This window comes from Danaus plexippus, chromosome 6 (assembly GCF_018135715.1).
Source record: "Danaus plexippus chromosome 6, MEX_DaPlex, whole genome shotgun sequence".
NCBI classification, from domain to species: Eukaryota; Metazoa; Arthropoda; class Insecta; order Lepidoptera; family Nymphalidae; genus Danaus; species Danaus plexippus.
Window position 1 is genome coordinate 910,868 of NC_083540.1, and position 19,046 is coordinate 929,913.

Below are 19,046 nucleotides of genomic sequence, written 5' to 3' on the forward strand. Positions count from 1 at the left end.
GTCACGATTTGAGTGTATCTTCGTTATTTCAGAATATAAAAATAAATAATAATATAATCATGTGTTGAAGTTAAAGTTTGATTTTAAGCATTAAGTGTTGGTGTTTAGTAGAAACAAACCGTCAAAACATAATGTCAATTTCACTAGACTGTCAAAGCTTTAAGTCAATTTCACGTTGTACACATGATATCGGAAACCACCGACTTATTTTGAAACCTCCATTGATATCCAATAAAAATTTAGAACAGTAGCTTGTATAATACAAGGAGCTGTTGCTAGCTAGGTAATGCCATCGCTTGACATGGAGAGAGTTCCGGAAAATGGATCAGATTGTGAAACAGCGGAACAAAGTGAGGAAGAATCACAACCTAAAAAAGTTCTAAATAAGAAAAAGCCTAAGAAACGCGGAATTATTTACCTATCTACCATTCCACCTTATATGAATGTTGCAAAAATTAGAGAAATATTTAGTCAATTCGGTGATGTCGGAAGGATATATTTACAATCAAGTGCAAGTAAGTATTTTTACGACTTTTCCAGAGTTTCACTAAACATTTATATAATGATGATTTTATGTATTTCAGAACCAGGAGAGAAAAGAAAACGCGTACCAAATCTTTTCACAGAGGGTTGGGTAGAATTTGAAAAGAAGAGAATCGCTAAAAGTGTGGCTGCAAACTTAAATAACACAAAAATTGGAACGAGAAAGAGATCGCGTTATTATGATATGATATGGAATATTAAATATATTCCTAGGTTTAAATGGATCCATCTAAGTGAAAGACTGGCCTATGAGAGAGCAGCTATGAAACAGAGACTCCGAGCTGAAATATCACAGGCTAAGAAAGAAGCTAATTATCTGCAGAATAACATTGAAAAAAGTAAAAAGATAAAGAAGTTCAAAGCCATGGAGAAAGAAAGCGCTTAAACACGATTTCTGGAGTACAAAAGTTTTATAAATTAAATCTATTTTTATCTAGAATATTTTATTATTGTGTTATTCCAAAAGTACATATTCGATAATCGGGCACTATAGTACAGCTTGATTTTCATTCGCTTAAAGCCTTTGTTAGACAGCAGCATCTTTAACTGTTTTATCTAAAATAAACAAAAGTATGAAGAGCTGATTAATGAAATGGTTTCCTTTTTATTTCTTTCAGTATTATTATATATTACCTTGACCCACATTAGCTGTTATAAGTGCAAATTTTCATATATTTTATATTTTCACCACCATAAGCGACTAGGCAGTGCAAGAAATTTAATGAAGATTTCTTTTTAAGATTTTATATCACAAAGTTGGTACAAGAGGTGTTCCAGAAAACCTTGTGGCCAACTATCTAGAGTTGTGGCTACAAAGCAGTTGTTATTTAAATGCATTTCAGTAGCAATTCCAAGCTAATTAAATGTTAATATTTGACTCTGACAGGTCTCTGAAGGAAAATAATGCCGATACTCAGTGTCTTGGGAGCCATTCTAAGATATATCTCATTAAAATATTCCAGTGCCTAAATCCATACAATGTTTCTACTTTTGAGCTGAGAATCATTGATTCTGCATAATATTTAATTTTAAAAATTTATTTTTGACTAAAATTAACCCGTCCACTAATAATCTCTTCAACTCTCATTCTCTGATGAGTATTCAATGGGTCGGGGGTGAGTTTCTGCATGTATCTCCTCGAGGGTATCTTATGGGACAGGATTCCCTGAGAGAACTCCCTGTGAACTCTGACACCGTCAAGAGCGTTCGGCTGCAAACGTTCAAAGCTGTGAAGTTCATTCATGAATTGGCGACGTTGTGCAACTTTAGCCCAATGGTAACGATGACGACAAACAACACGACTGTAAAAATTTTAGAGTTTTATTTTGTTATTCGATAGTTTAATTTAAAGCTCACCCCTTTTAAAATATATATATATACATATATATATATACTATTTTCAAATATAATAACTCACTAAGCCAAAGCTAATCTGGAGTATGAGGGATAAATGCTAACATCAGATCTGGCCAATTCTGGAAAACCAGGGTATAATGGAACCCTTCTCTTTTTCTCTTCTTGTTTCTCAGATTCCTTTTCTTGGTTGGCCATTTTATATTGAATTTATGTGACAAGATGTACGTATATTTAATATTATAGAAGACTACATTTACATAGCCTAATTGTTTTGGATAATTGGCATTGACAGTGTTGCCATGGTTGTAATATGGTGACATTTATCAAGATATTTTTGTTACTAACATATTATGCAGATAAAATAAATGAATTTAGAACTAAATTTGTTTAATTGTATATTAATTGAATAATATGAATATTATATAGAAAATTATTATTGTAATGTGAAGGGGATCATCAAATGTACGAACTACTAGTTAAAACAAGTATTAGATTGACAATTTATTCATAAAGTAATATTTAGTAAATCTACAGAGGAGCCAACTGGCAGTTTGAATAAATATTATGTTATCGGATCTCTGCTCGTAGCACGGAGTTCAGGAGGAAGCTGAGACGGCAGTGATTCTACTTCTGCACACACAGTCATTGAATTGATTCACTAGCACGGAACACAACAATGATTTGTTTGGGTTTGAGCTGTAGCAGTCTAACACCTGGAAACACAAGAGAAACATCATTAGCTTTAATATTATGGAATATTTGTAAATTGCAATAACGAAACTAAGTTTTTATAATAACTTTACAGCAAGTGTTATCACAATATTAATAACAGTGATCATAGTGTCTGTAAAGGAACCAAAACATTGGGATGGTGTAGTTATAAAATAAACCTTGGTTCCATTTAAATTAATATACCCAAAAATCTTAGTTATCAATTGCGATATTTTTTTATTTCTACACATGATTTCTTCATCAATAAATAACTTAAAGGTAGCGGGGACACTAGTGGGAGCTTGTACCATTAAAACCTCTGTGTATGGACAATATTCTATATACAATATTTTAGTTACTACTATCTTTTCTTGCAGACATATTTACCAAACCTTATTATAGTCAGTATAGTTTTTGAAATCTATGAGGATCTAGTAGGATTCTTTATATAGTAATTGAGATAATATATATATATAAAATTTATCCAAACAAAAGGAAATATGGAATACTACCTTTGCTTTTTCTTCTTGACATGGTGCAAGCTTTGTAACACCTTTATCTGCATGTACAAGATCAAACAATTCATTGGCTTCCTTTAATGTTTTTTGGTACTCTATATGCATGCCGCTGTTAATTTTCTCATGAGCTCGCTTTAAATTTTCAATGCGCCTTGCCCAATATGCTTCTTCGGCGGCAAACTCTTGTTGTTTCTGATTATCATAGTATGGTGGTGGCGGTACAAATTGGGGTTGCCGAGGCTGTTCAGCTTGCTGAAAATTAGTATGGATATTATGTACATGTAAGAACAAACATAAATAGTAAAAGTAATGATTAATTTAAATATATAATTCAAATATAGTAATGCGAATTGCTTTAAGTTCATTTGACGATGAACCTTGTTCAGTAATAACCTTATATGATATAGGTTTAAGATTTATATTGCTTAAGAGAGATGAAAAGATAGGAAATAAAATGTTTAGCGTATATCCTTCATTAACCTAGACAGCACGAATATTTGTGTTATATTTTGTTTAATGTACATGACATTGATGTAAATTATGTAATTAAAAAACATACTCACTTTTGAGTTAATCTGAGCCTGTATCCGATCTACCGCTTCTTGAGAAACTTGTATGGCATTTTCATTATCAACACTCAGTTTCCTAGTGCTTTGCGAACCACCCATGTTTACAAAAATGTTTTAATGAAATAATTACATCGGCAAGTCACATCAAATAGGCATTTTTGACAGTGATAACTGAAATCAGCTTATAAGAATATGAAGTCAGCCTTTGGAGCTTTGTGTTTATGTTCTATAGTCTATGTTTTTTGGTAATGTTAATTAAATAAGATTTAACATTTTATGAATTAGAGTATTAAAGAAATTTCTAATTTTAATTTAGATGTGTAAGTAGCAAGCATTCATTAAATTTAAACTATAATGAAATATTTTATATTAGCATTTTAATTTAGTTGCTGGTGGACAGATGGCTCTAGTGGTATAGAGGATAAAACCTGAGTTGAAGTATATACCGTCCACATGCTTGCGAGAATCTATGTTCGAATGTGTTTGATATTAATGAAGGTATCTAAATTAAAAAAAAACACATATCAGAGTTAGATTATAAAAAAACAGTCAAAACAGTAAATATTTTTAATTAAGACTAGAAGGTATGAAACCAAAGTTATTTCTGATTTTCTTTTTTTTTATATTTACCTATTTATTAGGGTATATTAGAGATTAATTATACATATTATCAAACTATTTAATTATTGAGAATTTATAAATTGAATGTAACAGTTTTAAAATTAAAAAAATATTTCGTTTCACCCAAAATGTAATAATTACTGCAAATTTCTATTTATCAATTTTTAAGTTAAAAAGAAAAATGATTTTCGAAATCTCTATTTTCTGTTTTAATCAAAAATAAGGCCAATCAAAACAATTTATTATTCTTTTAAGTTAAAAAGTGTTTAGAAACCTGTAATGCTTGACCCGTTTAATTTCAAATTACCGGAAATTTTAATATTAGGACGACAAAAATGTTGGTATAATTTAAAAATTATTTTTCGCCAATCAAATATCGCCTTTGTGGCTTGTATGAGGGGCGGCGGGGGTGTCAGTGTGGTGCGGTGGGGGGCGGGGTATAAAAAGTGACCACAATGGGGTTTAGCATAACCGGTCCGGCCGGTCGCAGCCTCCGTCGCTATCATCCCGCCCCGCCATACTTTCTTCTGTCTGATCGGTGCGCGATCCGGCTCTCGTTTCATTTATTATTCACTATTGAAATAAACTGTGCTATGACATCTTACTAGCTCTTTTTTATGCTAATACACTTAAAAATCAAAAACGTTTACTATCCTATACAATAAAATAATAGTTTCAAGTTTTTAATAGTTGGTTTTATATAATAGTTATGTATATAACATAGCAATGTTATTAATTAAAACCTTATATACTTATATTAAATGTATAATAGTATTTTTTTATATTGCTAATGACATACCGGATCGCGCCTCGTTCACCCGTAGGACGAGCCCAATGCTCTTCATACCAACGCTCCACGAAGCCGACTCGATACTGTCAATTGCATGTTTGTACTATAAACATATTTTTATTATTAAACCATATTCATCCTTATATCTTTTGTCTTAAAGTAAAAATTTCTGTAGTATAATGTTAAAAACTTAAGGAAAATTTTATCATATGAAAATAAAGTTGTTATTACATAATCGTCTTCTAAGTAATTATTCATTCATTAAAATCTTCAACAGTTCCATATCACGGGTTTTCTGAACGTTGCCTTTGATTTCACAAATTCGTATAAACCTAAAGCGATATTATGCCGAGTCATACGGATTTTATAAGCTTACAAAATTCCGCGGGAAAATAACCAGACGTTTGTAATAGCATCGTTAAATGCTGAAAATGTGGCCTATATAAGTGACAGTTTAATGAGGTCAGGATAAAAAGTAACCTCATTAAAACTGAATATAAAAGATCATAATATTTTTGGTTGACAGAAGAATTTATAGTTGGTAAAGAAATCTATGTTATGTTTCCTTTACGCGTGTGTTATTTAGATAAAATTTCCTTGTTTTCTATCTGCTTGGATCATTGGTACGTGCCATAAAAGTTTCTAATCTAGAATTTACTGTCTCAAACCTCACTGAGTTGTGGCACACGTTCCGATTCAACTAAAGCTACACTCCCGTCACATACTCGTATAAAAGCAACGTGTTATTGACAAAATGAAGCAAAAATACCAAAACACTAAAGCACGTACATATATCATGGTACACTCAAACTCACCGGCTAATTGCAATTTACGCGCCCGGGGCTGCAATTTCGGAGTTTCCACCTAATTTGTGTTATTCCTTGCGAGCTCGTAATTCCACACAGACGTTGACGTGCTTATAGACGGCTGAGAAATGTAATTTTTATATTTCATATGACGGATATAATTAAAATTATCCCACGTCTGCTTCTAACAGGTTCTTTTTTTAAATAATAATATATTTAAGGTGTATTACATATTATATTTAACAGGGACTGGCAGTGGTGTGATGTCATTTAGATTTTATAGTAAGAAATTTGTAAGAATTTTGCACCTGTGAATCTAATGATACTGATAATTCGATACCTTTGTGCAATAGCTGAGAATGATCCCATTGTCTGCGAGATGGTATTATTTGTCGGTCGAATAACAATCGATTTTCTACCTGCCTGCCCTGCCTTGTCAGTGGACTGATCTTCTCAACCTTTGTCTAAAAAGAAGACATTTAAAAAAAAAAACTACATTTAAAAATGGCTCTGGTTAAAAATCTATTTTACGTTCAACTTATTAAGGCACCTAATTCCTTGGTGATAATTCCTTTATGGTTTTATTTGTTGGAAATAACGAGTCATCGAAATCATCTCCGAGTCCGCCTTTAGACAGGTGCTCGTTGGAGGGAGGAGATAAAAAAAGTCTGATCTCAACAATTAATAAATTATGGAGTAAATAAATTGAGCGTTTGGTGTCGTAAAGATTTTATACGAGGAATACTTTACAGCAACAAAATTATATTACTGGATGTGCTTTAGAGAAAATAAGGATAAACAAAAGTTGTTTCTCAATAAAAAATTTAGAATCAATAAGATTGTTTAGCATTTTTTCATATTTTTCGAACGAAAGCCAACAGGCAACAATGCTGAATGACAAATATGATTTAAACACGGTATTTGTATAAGATGACAACTATGTCGAAGATAAATAATAGTGAGGAGTCAAATACCGGTCAACTCTGAAGAGATTGTTTCCTGTTAAAGAAACCGACTTCTTCCCGCGAGAAAAATAAGCGAGCGGACTCAGTAGGGAACAAAACAACTGCTTGCAGAAATAACTCGGCTTTGGTTGCTGTTTCTAGATCATAAGCAGGGGTTTATTCAGCTGAAAAAGCATATATGTTGGATCCTAACATTGTTAATGTCTCAAATACTCTGTGTAAACAGGACCTCTATATGATAGTTTATTTTTTTAAATATATAAGTATTCTTATCTATTTGTTTTGAGCAAGACATTGATGGGTGATGCCAAGAATGATAGTAGAAAACTTTATACATCAATTAAAGGCATTAAAACCTCATTAGTGAAGTTGAGAGCCAGTGAAGTGTCCGTTAATATCATGCTGATAGCAAAACATTCGGACTTTTTCATGAACTATTGTCAGTATGTTCCTAATTACAAGTATTATACGTGACATTGGCTGTATATTATACACACTTCGCACAGTAGAAGGAAGTAAATTAAAAAAAAAATTGTAATACTAATTAAAACGCCTAAAGTTACTAGTGTGCCTGATAGCAATTGAAACTAATATCTCGTACAATACTTCTATTCATCATGATGTATTGAAATTCTAGCCAGTATTATAAAAAATAAGGAACAGCAAAGTATACTTTATAGGATATCATCAACTCGTGTCTTGTATTTGTTTTCGGCGAGTCTATGGCAACTTCTGACCATAGTCGTTATTGTAGCTACTTTATTGTGAGCTGTTACTATAAAGCTGTTACTATTAAGGTCAAGCTAAAAGAAAGTACGCTGCAGTCATGTTATTTTAATGATACTGAATCATCCATAACGACTAATAGGTATTTTTCAGACTTACATTAGAGCCTCGAAATACACTTCACATAGTACCAATTATTTATTATTATTATTATTATTTAGACGTATTGTTTTTTCTTCTATTATATAATTTGTACAATGTATCTTATAGAATGTTTAACAAATAACTAATTGACGGTCAAGAGAAATAATCCACTCAACACTTTCAAACGAATGTCTGAAAGGCTAATTTTATAATTTGTAACTAAACGCGGGACTTAATAACGTATATTGTGGACATAAGCCGTTGTTTTATTAAACCGTCTTTGTGGTCGTGCGACTTACGCCGTTTAAATTAATTGCGACACTAAACCCGGGTCCGTGATGCCGAGACCTCGATATAATTGTAGCTGGTTACAAAATAGTCTAGATGATAACTTTTCTATTATAACGGCAGATCATTGGAATTGTGGTTTGTTCCGTTATAAGATGATATGTCTATTGCATATCATAGAGTATATAAGACGTGTAAAATATTTTGCAAAATAATGTAGGACGATTTATTTTATTCTGTGTGTAGTATAATTGTATACGCTATTTCAAATATAATATTATTTAGTAGAAACTCATTAGGTTGAGTATTCATGAAAAGAGCGCTATCGAGAATATGAAGCTGCTTTGAAATGAATCGGTAATTACATGGGAGGCGTTCAGAGAGGTTTCAAATAAATCATAGGTACGGCTAAAATAATTTTTCATTTCCATTTATTATTTTATGGTTTCTTATAAATAGCTGTAGCTATTTATCTTTTTTGGAATTAAAATATTTATGGGTACTATAAAAAATATATAATATATTTATTGAACAAATAGGTAATATGTAAAGGGGACGAGGGTTAACAGAATCCGCCAAAAGTCAGACGAAATTAAAAACTTTTACAGTGATTGTTTCTTTGTTGAGAAATCTGAGACGAGCTTTGTTTGAGTTCGTTTGAAGCATTAAAATTACGTTTATACTCACTAACTCGCTGGAGGATTTGTTACTTTAAGGTTTCCTTGTATATTGTATTGTCTCATTTTTAAACACACTTAAGAAAAATAACAATAAAAATCTCTGAATAATTTTATTGAGTACATTTTACTTTATATTGTCAAAGATATAATTTTGAAAATGAATTACAAATTGGCTTTTAAATTACACAAATTTTACATACTCTTGATTTAAACCTGTGAAAATAGTATTCACTGTTATCATGAAACGGTTAGACCTTTATACGGTTGTGTTAAATTTGTTTTAACTAAATACAAAATGGCGATCTCGAGGGACGTACATAAAAACTGATGTCACGCTTCTATAGCTGGAGGACAGTTATTCAAAGATCTTCTAGTATTTGAACGAACGGAGAGCATTCAAAGTACACTATAAAATGATGATGTGGCTTAATTCCCATCACTTAGAACACACACTCGAATATAACAGACAAACATACATGAGTGTCTCAACAACAGACCTACAGTTATATCAATAATATACACTCAAGTAGGAACTTTGTTTTTTTAATTACATACAACCTTTTATTTTTTTTTAAGAAAAGCGACGATTTTTCTTTTGTATTATATGAGTTTACTGTCTTTATGATTTTTTTAATTATATTCAACCTCTTTTAATTTAAGTACTTTTTAGTTTTATCTCTTCGTATATTTTATTACTTTTATTGGAATAAGTGTAGGTGCTTACGCGGTTGATGTTTGGTGAGCTCTTGAAAAATATTAAATTTTAGTATGGCGTGGTTTTAATGTTAGCGGGTTCTAGTGCCTCTTCATATTATATGATTCAGGAAAATATTCTGTTTTTTTATGCTTTTTCTATTTTCTTTTTGTTTCAGAACATGAGTGGTATCTATATTTTTAGGTTGACACCTATAAGATTGTTTACGAGTTAGTTTTTTTGTTGGTTTTTCAATCAGTTTTAGAAAATAAAAATACAAAAACTACTGAAAATAAAGTTAAGTAATAAATTCATTTTGTACATTATACTATTCTAGAATTTAAATGAACTTTCTATAAATTTTTAGCATTTTACCACACGAACAACGTGAAGGTATCTCAATCATGAAGTTTTTCCACTGCTTCAGGTCTTCGATTTTTTTAATTAAGCCGTTAATGAGTCGGAAGTTTGTTATACTAAGTATATTAAGTCTTCAGGCTATCATTGAAAGTGATACATATTCGTGTGCGCACACGCGTCACGAGCTCGTTGATGTCTTATATATGCAAAACTTAAACTATAAACACAATCATATTCATATAGGTTAATTGCAAAAATATGTATATTTTTTTAAAATAATATTTAAAAATAAAAAAGACTAAGAATTATAATATATTCTCTACAACAGAAAGCTTCTTAAGGCATTCCAGTTCACAAAAACTGCTTTATATTTTTAAAAATTGCTTCTATAAATGTTTATATGCTGATGAATCTATAATGTATCAAAAGATTTACATATATCACAACGTGGGAGTGCCAAATAAAGCTGACTCAGAGTACATTCAACTATCAGACAATAGACGTGACTAGGTCTCATATTGAGAACAACAGGCTACAGCCCATAACATAATGCCAACATTTGTAGCACTATGGAGGTTATATGTATATGAATTAGAATGGAAATTTAAAAAATATATTAAACATAGAGGTTTAATATGAATTGAATTTTATAAAGCAAAATCAAAGTATACAAGAAATTCAAATTTAGTTTGAAGGTGATTTGAATAATTTAGTTCTATGCACAGATACTTCACAGATTCATTGTCTTTTGTGAAAAGACAAGCAGATACGTGGATATACTTCGTCTATACCTTACATAATAGTATTACTGTACTAATGGTCAGGCGATTTCATAATTATAATTTGAATATTACAATGTAGGAAGGTATTTGTAAAGGAGATCACTTCCAATAAAACTAAATTTACATATGAAATGTCTGTGTCATTTGATTTTATAACAACATTAATATAAAAAACCATACATTCCTCATACGACCCTCGCACACACAATGTTTTATAAGTACATATTTGTAATAATAACAAATGTATTTTACTTTTAAAGTAACGGTTTATGGTTTTAGTTTTACGGTCGCTGTGTATGTAAAGGATCCTTCTTTATGGTAAGCCGGAGAGAATAAAACTTTTATATATAATAGATACAGCCTGCGGGATGTTTGACGGTTTGAATTAAAGGACTGTGGAGGCATTGTGCCAGCTTATTTATAGGATGTAAATTATTATGGTCTAAATATAATATGTGTATAAAGTTATACGAACCAATCCGTATTCTCACATGTAATTCAACGTTTACGTCTCACATTAGCATGTTAGCATAAACTCTGAGATATCGTTTGTAATGTTACACAGACATAAAATATACCATTCATATTTAGTGCTCCATCGAGACTCTAACTCGTCTTGTCGAGATTGCAAATTAAATTTATATTTATTTACTTCGACTATATGCATATCAATGGCGTACAAAAAGAAAATAGGAAGATTTTTTCTTATTTTACAATATTACGTTTACTATGACTGTACAGTTGTCTATCTTTTTTGTTCTTTTATGCTATGGCTTCATTATTTATAAATCTTGTCCTTTGACAACTATAATTTTTGACATTTGATTTTTGTATGTTTTTTTCTTAATAGAGACCTTGGTATTATTTTACCTGCCTCTTCATTTGTTTATATTTATCCTGTCTATGAGTTGACTATTATAGAACCTTATTTTACCTAATAAACTTTGAACATTAAATAAAATTAATTTGCATAATTTTTGGTGATACTTTTTTTTTATTAGTTTGTATTAATTTTAGTGTAACAGAATTCGCTGAATAAATTTAAAAAAATATACAACACATAAAATTTTAAATTAATGTTAAACTGATAAACGATATTTAATTTTGTTTTTAGTTAAATTTAAAATAAGTAATATATTATTATTCTTGTAACGAGTATGTTATGTCCTGGTCGTGTTATATTAACTCCTTCCGATATTCTACTCAAAAAAGGCCTTAAAACTTAAATTCCGTTAAAGCAACGAACAAAGAAATTTCATTCCTATTGGATTGTAACAGAGTTTATTTAAGATTATCTCTTTATCCGCGGACTCACTTAGCAACATGTTGCCGAAGATACATAAGCCTTAAACTGACTCTTAATCTCTAAGCTTAAGGGTCAAAGTAATGCTATAGACTTTCGAGTCACATATTGAGGAGTGTCGACGTTGAACCAGTTGTTATTGGAAACTAAACTTTATATCCATATAGTTAGAGTCTTTGGTAAATTTCGTTATGTGTTTGTGGCTTGGTAGCGATCGACGGGTGCGGGTTGCGGGCGTGGGTCCAGGAATGCGGTTCGAGATACCCTATAGGCTATAGATAGGTGCTTGTTATTGTATGAAGGAGTCTCGTTCTCTTAATATTTGAAATGTGGCGAATATGCCATTATATTTTTTAATTCATGAAGAGCATTTTTGTTTTATAAGTATATACATATGCACGTAAATACGTGGTAACAATTACTTAATAATACGATATTATAAGTTTATACTAAAGTTAATTTTACTTTACTAATGTAATGTCGAGTTATAAAGTCTTTTTACGTATATTATAATATTGTCTTATATTTATTTTAAATTTCGTATACAATAAAGAATTCAATTAAGAGATTTTGGTATTTATCAGAGAAGTTTTGAAGTATTCGATACGTGTACGGTAAAGTATCTTGGAAATTTATCCAATAAGAGTTCAGCTAGATACGATTTCCAAAGCCACCTTTTGATGTTTCACCGCGGTTGGTAAAAGTTAATTTCCATTACGAATTTAATTAAAAAAACTTCATCGGCTCCTTTAATTACTATTGTTATTTTAAAGGTTCAATTTGTTGACTATATTCTTGGTTGCTTACGAACTACGAGGCCGTTTCAGTGACGGCGAGGGCATTCTGCTAAGAAAATATTCTTCGATATTGCTGAGTAATTTTTAGCTTTGTCTGGTTTAAAATTGATGCAAACAAGGCGAGGAATTATCAAGTATACTTATTTGTAATGTTCACATTGCATCTCTCAAACAGATATCAGAAATAATATTAAATGTGAAATATATAAACATTTCTTTCTGTGTTATAATGTCTTGAGTTAAACAGAATTAAAATATTATTTAATTAATTCGGAAAAAAAATTTGTTTGATCAAAATCTATAAGGAGTTCTTTAAATGTGGTACTTTTTTATTTTAAGGATAAAAATTTAAATTATATTTGTTTACCTTTTATTTTGCGGCCATTTTGTCACTAAGATGTTCTTACTTAGTCAGCCTAAATACTTGTCATAATGAAATTACGCTTTTATTGTTCTGCTTGGACTTTTGTTGTATTCTTTAAAGCTGTGGGCGTGACCTCCAATGATGATTGATTTGAGTACTTCTGACACCATTCTGTTAAAATATCAGCTTTCTTTGAGCATTAAAAGTTCTAGATATAAATTATAGTTAAAACAATTCCAATAGTCACGACCGAACGTCTGGGGCGAGGCGTCGTGCTTCGCTCACGGTACATCAAATTACAAAGGCTTTATACGGAGTTAGTATTATAACAATATACTTTAAGAGAATACAGTTCAAATACCAAAACGATAAGGTTATAATAGTAATATAATTCTATCAAATATTTTGGAGGTTAATAAATTTCAGTTCATTAACAGATTTCTATTAACATATTGATAAAATTAATATATATTTTTTTATATATTATGTAAAGACTCTGTATATTATTTTTAATTCTTTTTTTATGTAGAACCTTTTAAAAACTGTTCAACTTCAGCTGACCCTTTGTGAAACTTTTTAATTAAGGTTGAATATTTTGTCACAGTGAAAGTCGCAAATTAAAAGTAAGCGAATATGAACGCTGCAAACTTATAATTACAAGGATGAAAACTTCTATTACACTGAGATTACGGTCGCTTGGTTCTGTAACAATATTAATATAATAAGAGGACTTTAGTGATATTTAAACTTTTAAAAAAAAGAATATAACTTTATTGAGGGAGTTTTGAAGTAATATTACGATCAAGGATGTTGTGTATTATAAAAAAAAAAACGAACTGTATGTCATTGTTGATTGTTTTAAATACATTTTCATTTTATTCGTTCATTTAGTTTTGTGTATGAAAGTTTCTTTTGAATATATTTTCACATATTCAATTACCGTTTTTCCTCCTGCGATATTGTAAGCTGGACACCTATCATTCCTGCCTCAATGTAGGCGAGAACCGCAAAGGGGTCTCATAAAGTGGGTATGTTCATTGAGCTAAAATAGCTGTAGTAAATCCGCGGTAGGTGCCTAAGTAAATTCCAGCGATAAGTATATAGTGCACTCACTTAGCAGTAAATTCAATATGCTTTCACATGTTACATGCTCAAGAAATTCTTTGCTTAAAATATTGCTAAGTAACAATCGTCTAGTCTTGTTTATGACGGGAGTATAAGACGACAAAGTAGTTTCTAATATCCACTTTAATCAGTTTCGATTTCTATAACAATTTTTTTGTGATAGTTTATAAAATATGTAGTTCACATAGAACCTATGTTTCGCAACGAATTTTTCTATATTTTTATTAAAATATTTATAAAATCAGCGGCCATTACAACAGAAGATAAGAATGATCGATAAGTACACCACTTACTGCATTTTTCAGCTTTTATTTATGTGTGAGGACAAACCGGCTGGACCGGGAACGGCTAATTGATGACTGGCGGGAAGAAACCTCTACCACAGTAACGAACTTTCCAACTACAGTTGCAACACCATAAGCTGGTCGTTTCCATCGCTTGATCCTTAATACACGTTCTGTCAGCCACAAACGTAATTCAGCAATGTATAACGCTGATTGGCATTGTTTTAAGTAATAGGTTACTTGTTCCGCATAAATGGGATTTGGTATTGGTATGCGAGTAAGATCCATTAGTACCATAGCAACAAATTTATGTGACAATAAAGAATATACTGCTATAAGCATAGAAGCGAATATCGTCTGTCGTTTGTATTGGGTGCCGGAAGTGGGTTTTCTTGCATTACAAAAATATATCTAGTCGGAATATTCTTGATATAATACTATTTGTAAATATCCAACATGGTAGGGTGTTTGCCGGTTAAAACCTCCGTAATGTAACAAAAGCCGAGTAAGCTGTTGTCCAATCTAAGCTTTTATGTTTAATAGACTATCAACTTGATGAGATTGACGGGGGTATAAGGAAAATCAAGAATTGATAAACTGTTTCTTTAATTAGATTATTCTTATTTCTTTTTCCAAAACAATTATTTTCAAGAGAATGCTTGTTCTAGATAGATCGATTCGTGTAGAGTTTTAAATGCGTTGTTTGTTAAAGTACATAAAACGTCTCTAAAAGTCATTGGCCAAGTTACTGTTTGTCTTGATGCTCTATTCAATTACCCGTCTCGTGGCTAACACAGCTCAGACATTATAGATTGTAATACATATAAGAATCGTATAGTGCTTATAATGGTCTCTTTGAAATAAGGATTAAATATTTTAGTGATGTTAAACATTACCTGTTGTAGATCTGTTAAAATATATTAAAAGTTTTATTATAACGAAAGCTTTGTTCTCAACAAAGGGAAATAAATGTAAACATTAAAAATCCTTTGTTGCACCTCGTCCGACGGACTGTTCTGAAACATAGTTTGCTAATAGCAATATAATATGAAAGCATCTGCTTCTTATTTATTTTCGTCTTATTAATCGCAATAATTAAAATATCTTTATAAATATAACCACAAATTTTTGTTCTGTTGTTTTATAATGTACGAATAACTTAATAGAAGTTGAACAGTTAAGCTATCTACGCGGGAAATGAAAATTATTTGTGTTGAATTAGATGAAAGTACTATAGAAGTGAATGCAACGGTGGGAAACTGATCCTAGGCTTGTGTACACTCCCAAATAGAGCGCATCTCGAGAGCCAGACGCATCGGAATGCGCCTCAGATGGCCAGCTAATGGTATTACGGCCCTGTCCTGCAACAATCTAGGTAATTGGCTATTTCTTAATTATGACGTCATAGATGCAACCTATATGGCCACGATAGATTTTCTACTTGCCGCAAGCCGATTTGTGCCGACGGCTTACCTATTGATGTTGCTTGTTTGAAAATATTCTGGATGTTTTAATAATTTATGGACGTCTGTGTGGCGTAAGAAGTAAACACACGTAGTTTACACATCACTTATTTCTTTGATAATTTGTTTGTAACATTTTGTATAAATGGTGCGAATTAGATTGGTTTTACTCACTGAAAGTTTTCCTTTTACTCTTCCGAGTCACAGTGTAATTGTACTGAACTGTGATCTTATATTAAGAGACAGTATAGTCCAATATAATTTCACCGTCGAACCAGATTTACAAGTCAATGTAGCATAGTCTGTAAATACGATTTCAAATGTGATTTTGAGCTGCCAAAGCTGGTTTATGTCATATTATCGTTCTAATGGAATACAAAAATAACTCGGACATATGAACATTAATGTAGATTGACTTTGAGCGTAACGAATCGTACATAAATGTATGAAGGTGCTGGTGATGTATAAATTGTCCACTTAAAGCAATATCATTATGGACAACAGCCTCAAAATGTAAAAGCACATACCTAAACTATTAAAATCCTTTCTCTTTGCACTTTACACATGTTATAATTGTTATAAAAACATTCTTAATGAGTTTTAATTTAAAATAATACATTAAAATTCGTTAAAGGTTTAGTTTTGAATTTAAATTTTTGTCCTAAAACGCGATTCAAGTATAATCTTGCGGTATACTACACGTGTCTGATGGAACCGAATAAATAGTTTTGATTGATTTTTATTATCAATTTAAATAAGAGTAGGAAGATTGTTTTTTGTTTGAGCTAAAAACAGCGGCGCCGTTTTAGGAATAAATACACGTAGGAGTACAGTCATTATTAATAATTTATAATAACTGAAAATTATCTCTTGATACTTTCATTTGATACTGTGAAGAGCAAACAAAACAATAATTTATTTTATCAGATTTAATTTTAATAAAGAAAGAATTTTGACTTATAATTTAATAAAATACTTTAATTTATTAAATCAGTTAATTTATTGTATTATTCTTTGAGATGATTGCTATTATTCCTAGGTCGGTATATTAAAACTCTTGTTATTGCAAATAAAATACAGTTGAGATATCAAAAGAATAAAAGTAATTGGTAAATTCACTGTGGAGGCTTCAATGTCAAATGAAAACAGATTTTTCAGTTAAGCATTCTTATTTTCTTGACAGCTCTTGACCGTTGAGAAAAAAACTGGTGGTAGGACTTAAAAGGATTCTTAGGCAAAAAAACTACCTCAGCTTCCCAAATATAAATCACTAGACCTATATTATTTGAATATTTTAAAGAAAAAATTAACGATCGACGCGATTGATTTACAGCACTCCAGTTGTAGCTGGAATTGTACAGTCTCGTAATTAGGATACTGTGAGATTTAATGCGATTCTGGTCTCTATTGTTATTGGTTTATGTGTTGTTTTTGTGTGTTGTCGTTGTGTTATTCGGGGTGTTGTACGAAGTTTCGGTCAGACCGGTTGTACGGGTTCGGAATGGTCAGGTTTTTTTTGCAACACAATTCTTCCTGTGGCTGCTCTCACGAGTTTTCGATATCTGAGTTCACGATGCCTTTAACGATACTGTAACGGATGAATGTATTTGTTGGAATTCTTTAAATTATTTCATTACTAACAATTTAAGATATCCGCCACATTTCCTGTATAAATTATCGTTATTAAAATCCGTTCCATTTAAAATGTCCATTCGAAAACATATTAAAAACTTTTTGATTAATTTCCAGTGATTTTCATCAGATTATTTGAAATTGGAACACTATTTATCGTCCGAGTCTATACCAGATATTTTTAATATGTATAATTTTTATTAAGATAAATAAATTAAAAAAAACTACCTTATTTTTTTTCTTGGAAATATATAATAGCAAAAATCCGACTTAATTAGGTTTTTGTATGCTGGCAATTTTTCAAAATATAAATATCAGAACAAATAGAATAGAAAAAAATTCTGTATATACATTACATTTTTATCGATCATCGGTTTGTTAAAAAAACTGATTGCGGCAAAAAACTGAACGTACCAAATTTGCGTGCAATGACTCCGGGGATGAACCATTTATGTGGATTGTGAAACGTGTTCCGTCTCTGTTTCCATTATAAGGACGGCGATTGCAACATGACCGGTTCAGGTGGTTAAGGAATAAGAAATTTTTGGGTACGGCGCCTTTATTACAGAGAAGGATCAAGATAATTTTTCCGAAATATCACTAGGAATAGCTTAGTCTTTGCATTCACCAAAGCCGTATATGAGAAAACCTTAGCCACTTATTTAAAAAAAAAATCGAATTTTCTATAACAGTACCCACATGTTGGCTATATAATTAGCATTTAATCATCGATTCCTCTTGTTCCATGTTTGATTACCAAATCCAGCCTGCCCAAAAAATTATTCAGTGTAACACAAAGACCACAGAAAAATTAACGGCTTGAGACTATACTTTAAAATTTTACTGTACTGAGCATTGCATAACATGGAATAAACATCGATGTTTAAGATAAAATGTGTTAATAGAAAGAAAAGGTTTTTCATTTCTTTATATCAACATATACTTATTTATAATAAATCTAGCTATATGTATGTTTATCACTGAAATTAATATAGAACCTGATTTACTGTCTACATATTGTTGATGTTAGTTTTTGATCCTGTAATCTGGGTGGTTCTAATAATATAAATACTTCTAATGGACATTAATCGCTTCCAAAAACCAATACATAAAATATCACTCCGTCTCCATTATCATGTCAGAGGAATACATATAAAAAAAACGCTTAAGTATGATGGATGATACACTTATCTGTAAACAAAATGAACCAATTACGAAGTAATCGGATTAACCAATGGTGTAATGGAAACGTATAAACACACACATGCATACACACCAATAAGCACGAACACATGCGCAGGAGTGTAATCACGAACCAGCCGAGATTACGAGACTGTATTTACTATGCAGACTGTAGTATTATTACAAGAAACTAATTCATTGTCTTATACAATGTATGGCGATGGGCTGGTCTTGATGTCTGTTACGCCCAAATAACGTAAAAAATAGAATGATTTATCGCTTGGATAGATCGTTTAAGAGCATGTTGGAGGCTCATTATGTGGTAGTTAAAATCAATATTATT

At 31.1% G+C, this 19,046-nt stretch overlaps 3 protein-coding genes and 1 long non-coding RNA gene across 6 annotated transcripts in view; 1 reads left to right on the plus strand and 3 right to left on the minus strand.

The window, feature by feature from the left end:
• The first annotated feature begins 141 nt into the window (after positions 1-141).
• On the plus strand, positions 142-982 carry LOC116779058 (uncharacterized). The gene is made up of 2 exons (XM_032673207.2): positions 142-515; positions 585-982. The coding sequence occupies exons 1-2, from the start codon at positions 287-289 to the stop codon at positions 926-928; spliced, it is 573 nt and encodes a 190-aa protein (XP_032529098.2). The 5' UTR covers positions 142-286; the 3' UTR covers positions 929-982.
• An 8-nt stretch (positions 983-990) lies between these two features.
• LOC116779061 (uncharacterized) lies at positions 991-2,212 on the minus strand. The gene is made up of 2 exons (XM_032673209.2): positions 1,961-2,212; positions 991-1,844 (listed from the first exon to the last, which is right to left on the minus strand). The coding sequence occupies exons 1-2, from the start codon at positions 2,092-2,094 to the stop codon at positions 1,580-1,582; spliced, it is 399 nt and encodes a 132-aa protein (XP_032529100.1). The 5' UTR covers positions 2,095-2,212; the 3' UTR covers positions 991-1,579.
• Positions 2,213-2,387: 175 nt separating this feature from the next.
• Positions 2,388-3,876, minus strand: LOC116779059 (uncharacterized). Its single transcript, XM_032673208.2, has 3 exons — positions 3,692-3,876; positions 3,123-3,380; positions 2,388-2,612 (listed from the first exon to the last, which is right to left on the minus strand). The coding sequence occupies exons 1-3, from the start codon at positions 3,794-3,796 to the stop codon at positions 2,496-2,498; spliced, it is 480 nt and encodes a 159-aa protein (XP_032529099.1). The 5' UTR covers positions 3,797-3,876; the 3' UTR covers positions 2,388-2,495.
• A 676-nt stretch (positions 3,877-4,552) lies between these two features.
• LOC116779095 (uncharacterized) overlaps positions 4,553-19,046 on the minus strand; it is a 42,831-nt gene continuing 28,337 nt past the window's right edge. For 2 of the 3 annotated variants that reach the window (XR_009753967.1, XR_009753966.1), the window contains exons 3-6: positions 6,255-6,378; positions 5,924-6,035; positions 5,118-5,211; positions 4,553-4,891 (exon numbers count right to left, since the gene is read on the minus strand). This is a non-coding gene — a long non-coding RNA (uncharacterized LOC116779095). The remainder of the gene's footprint in view (positions 4,892-5,117; positions 5,212-5,923; positions 6,036-6,254; positions 6,379-19,046) is intronic. The other variant, XR_009753968.1, reaches the window with a different exon arrangement.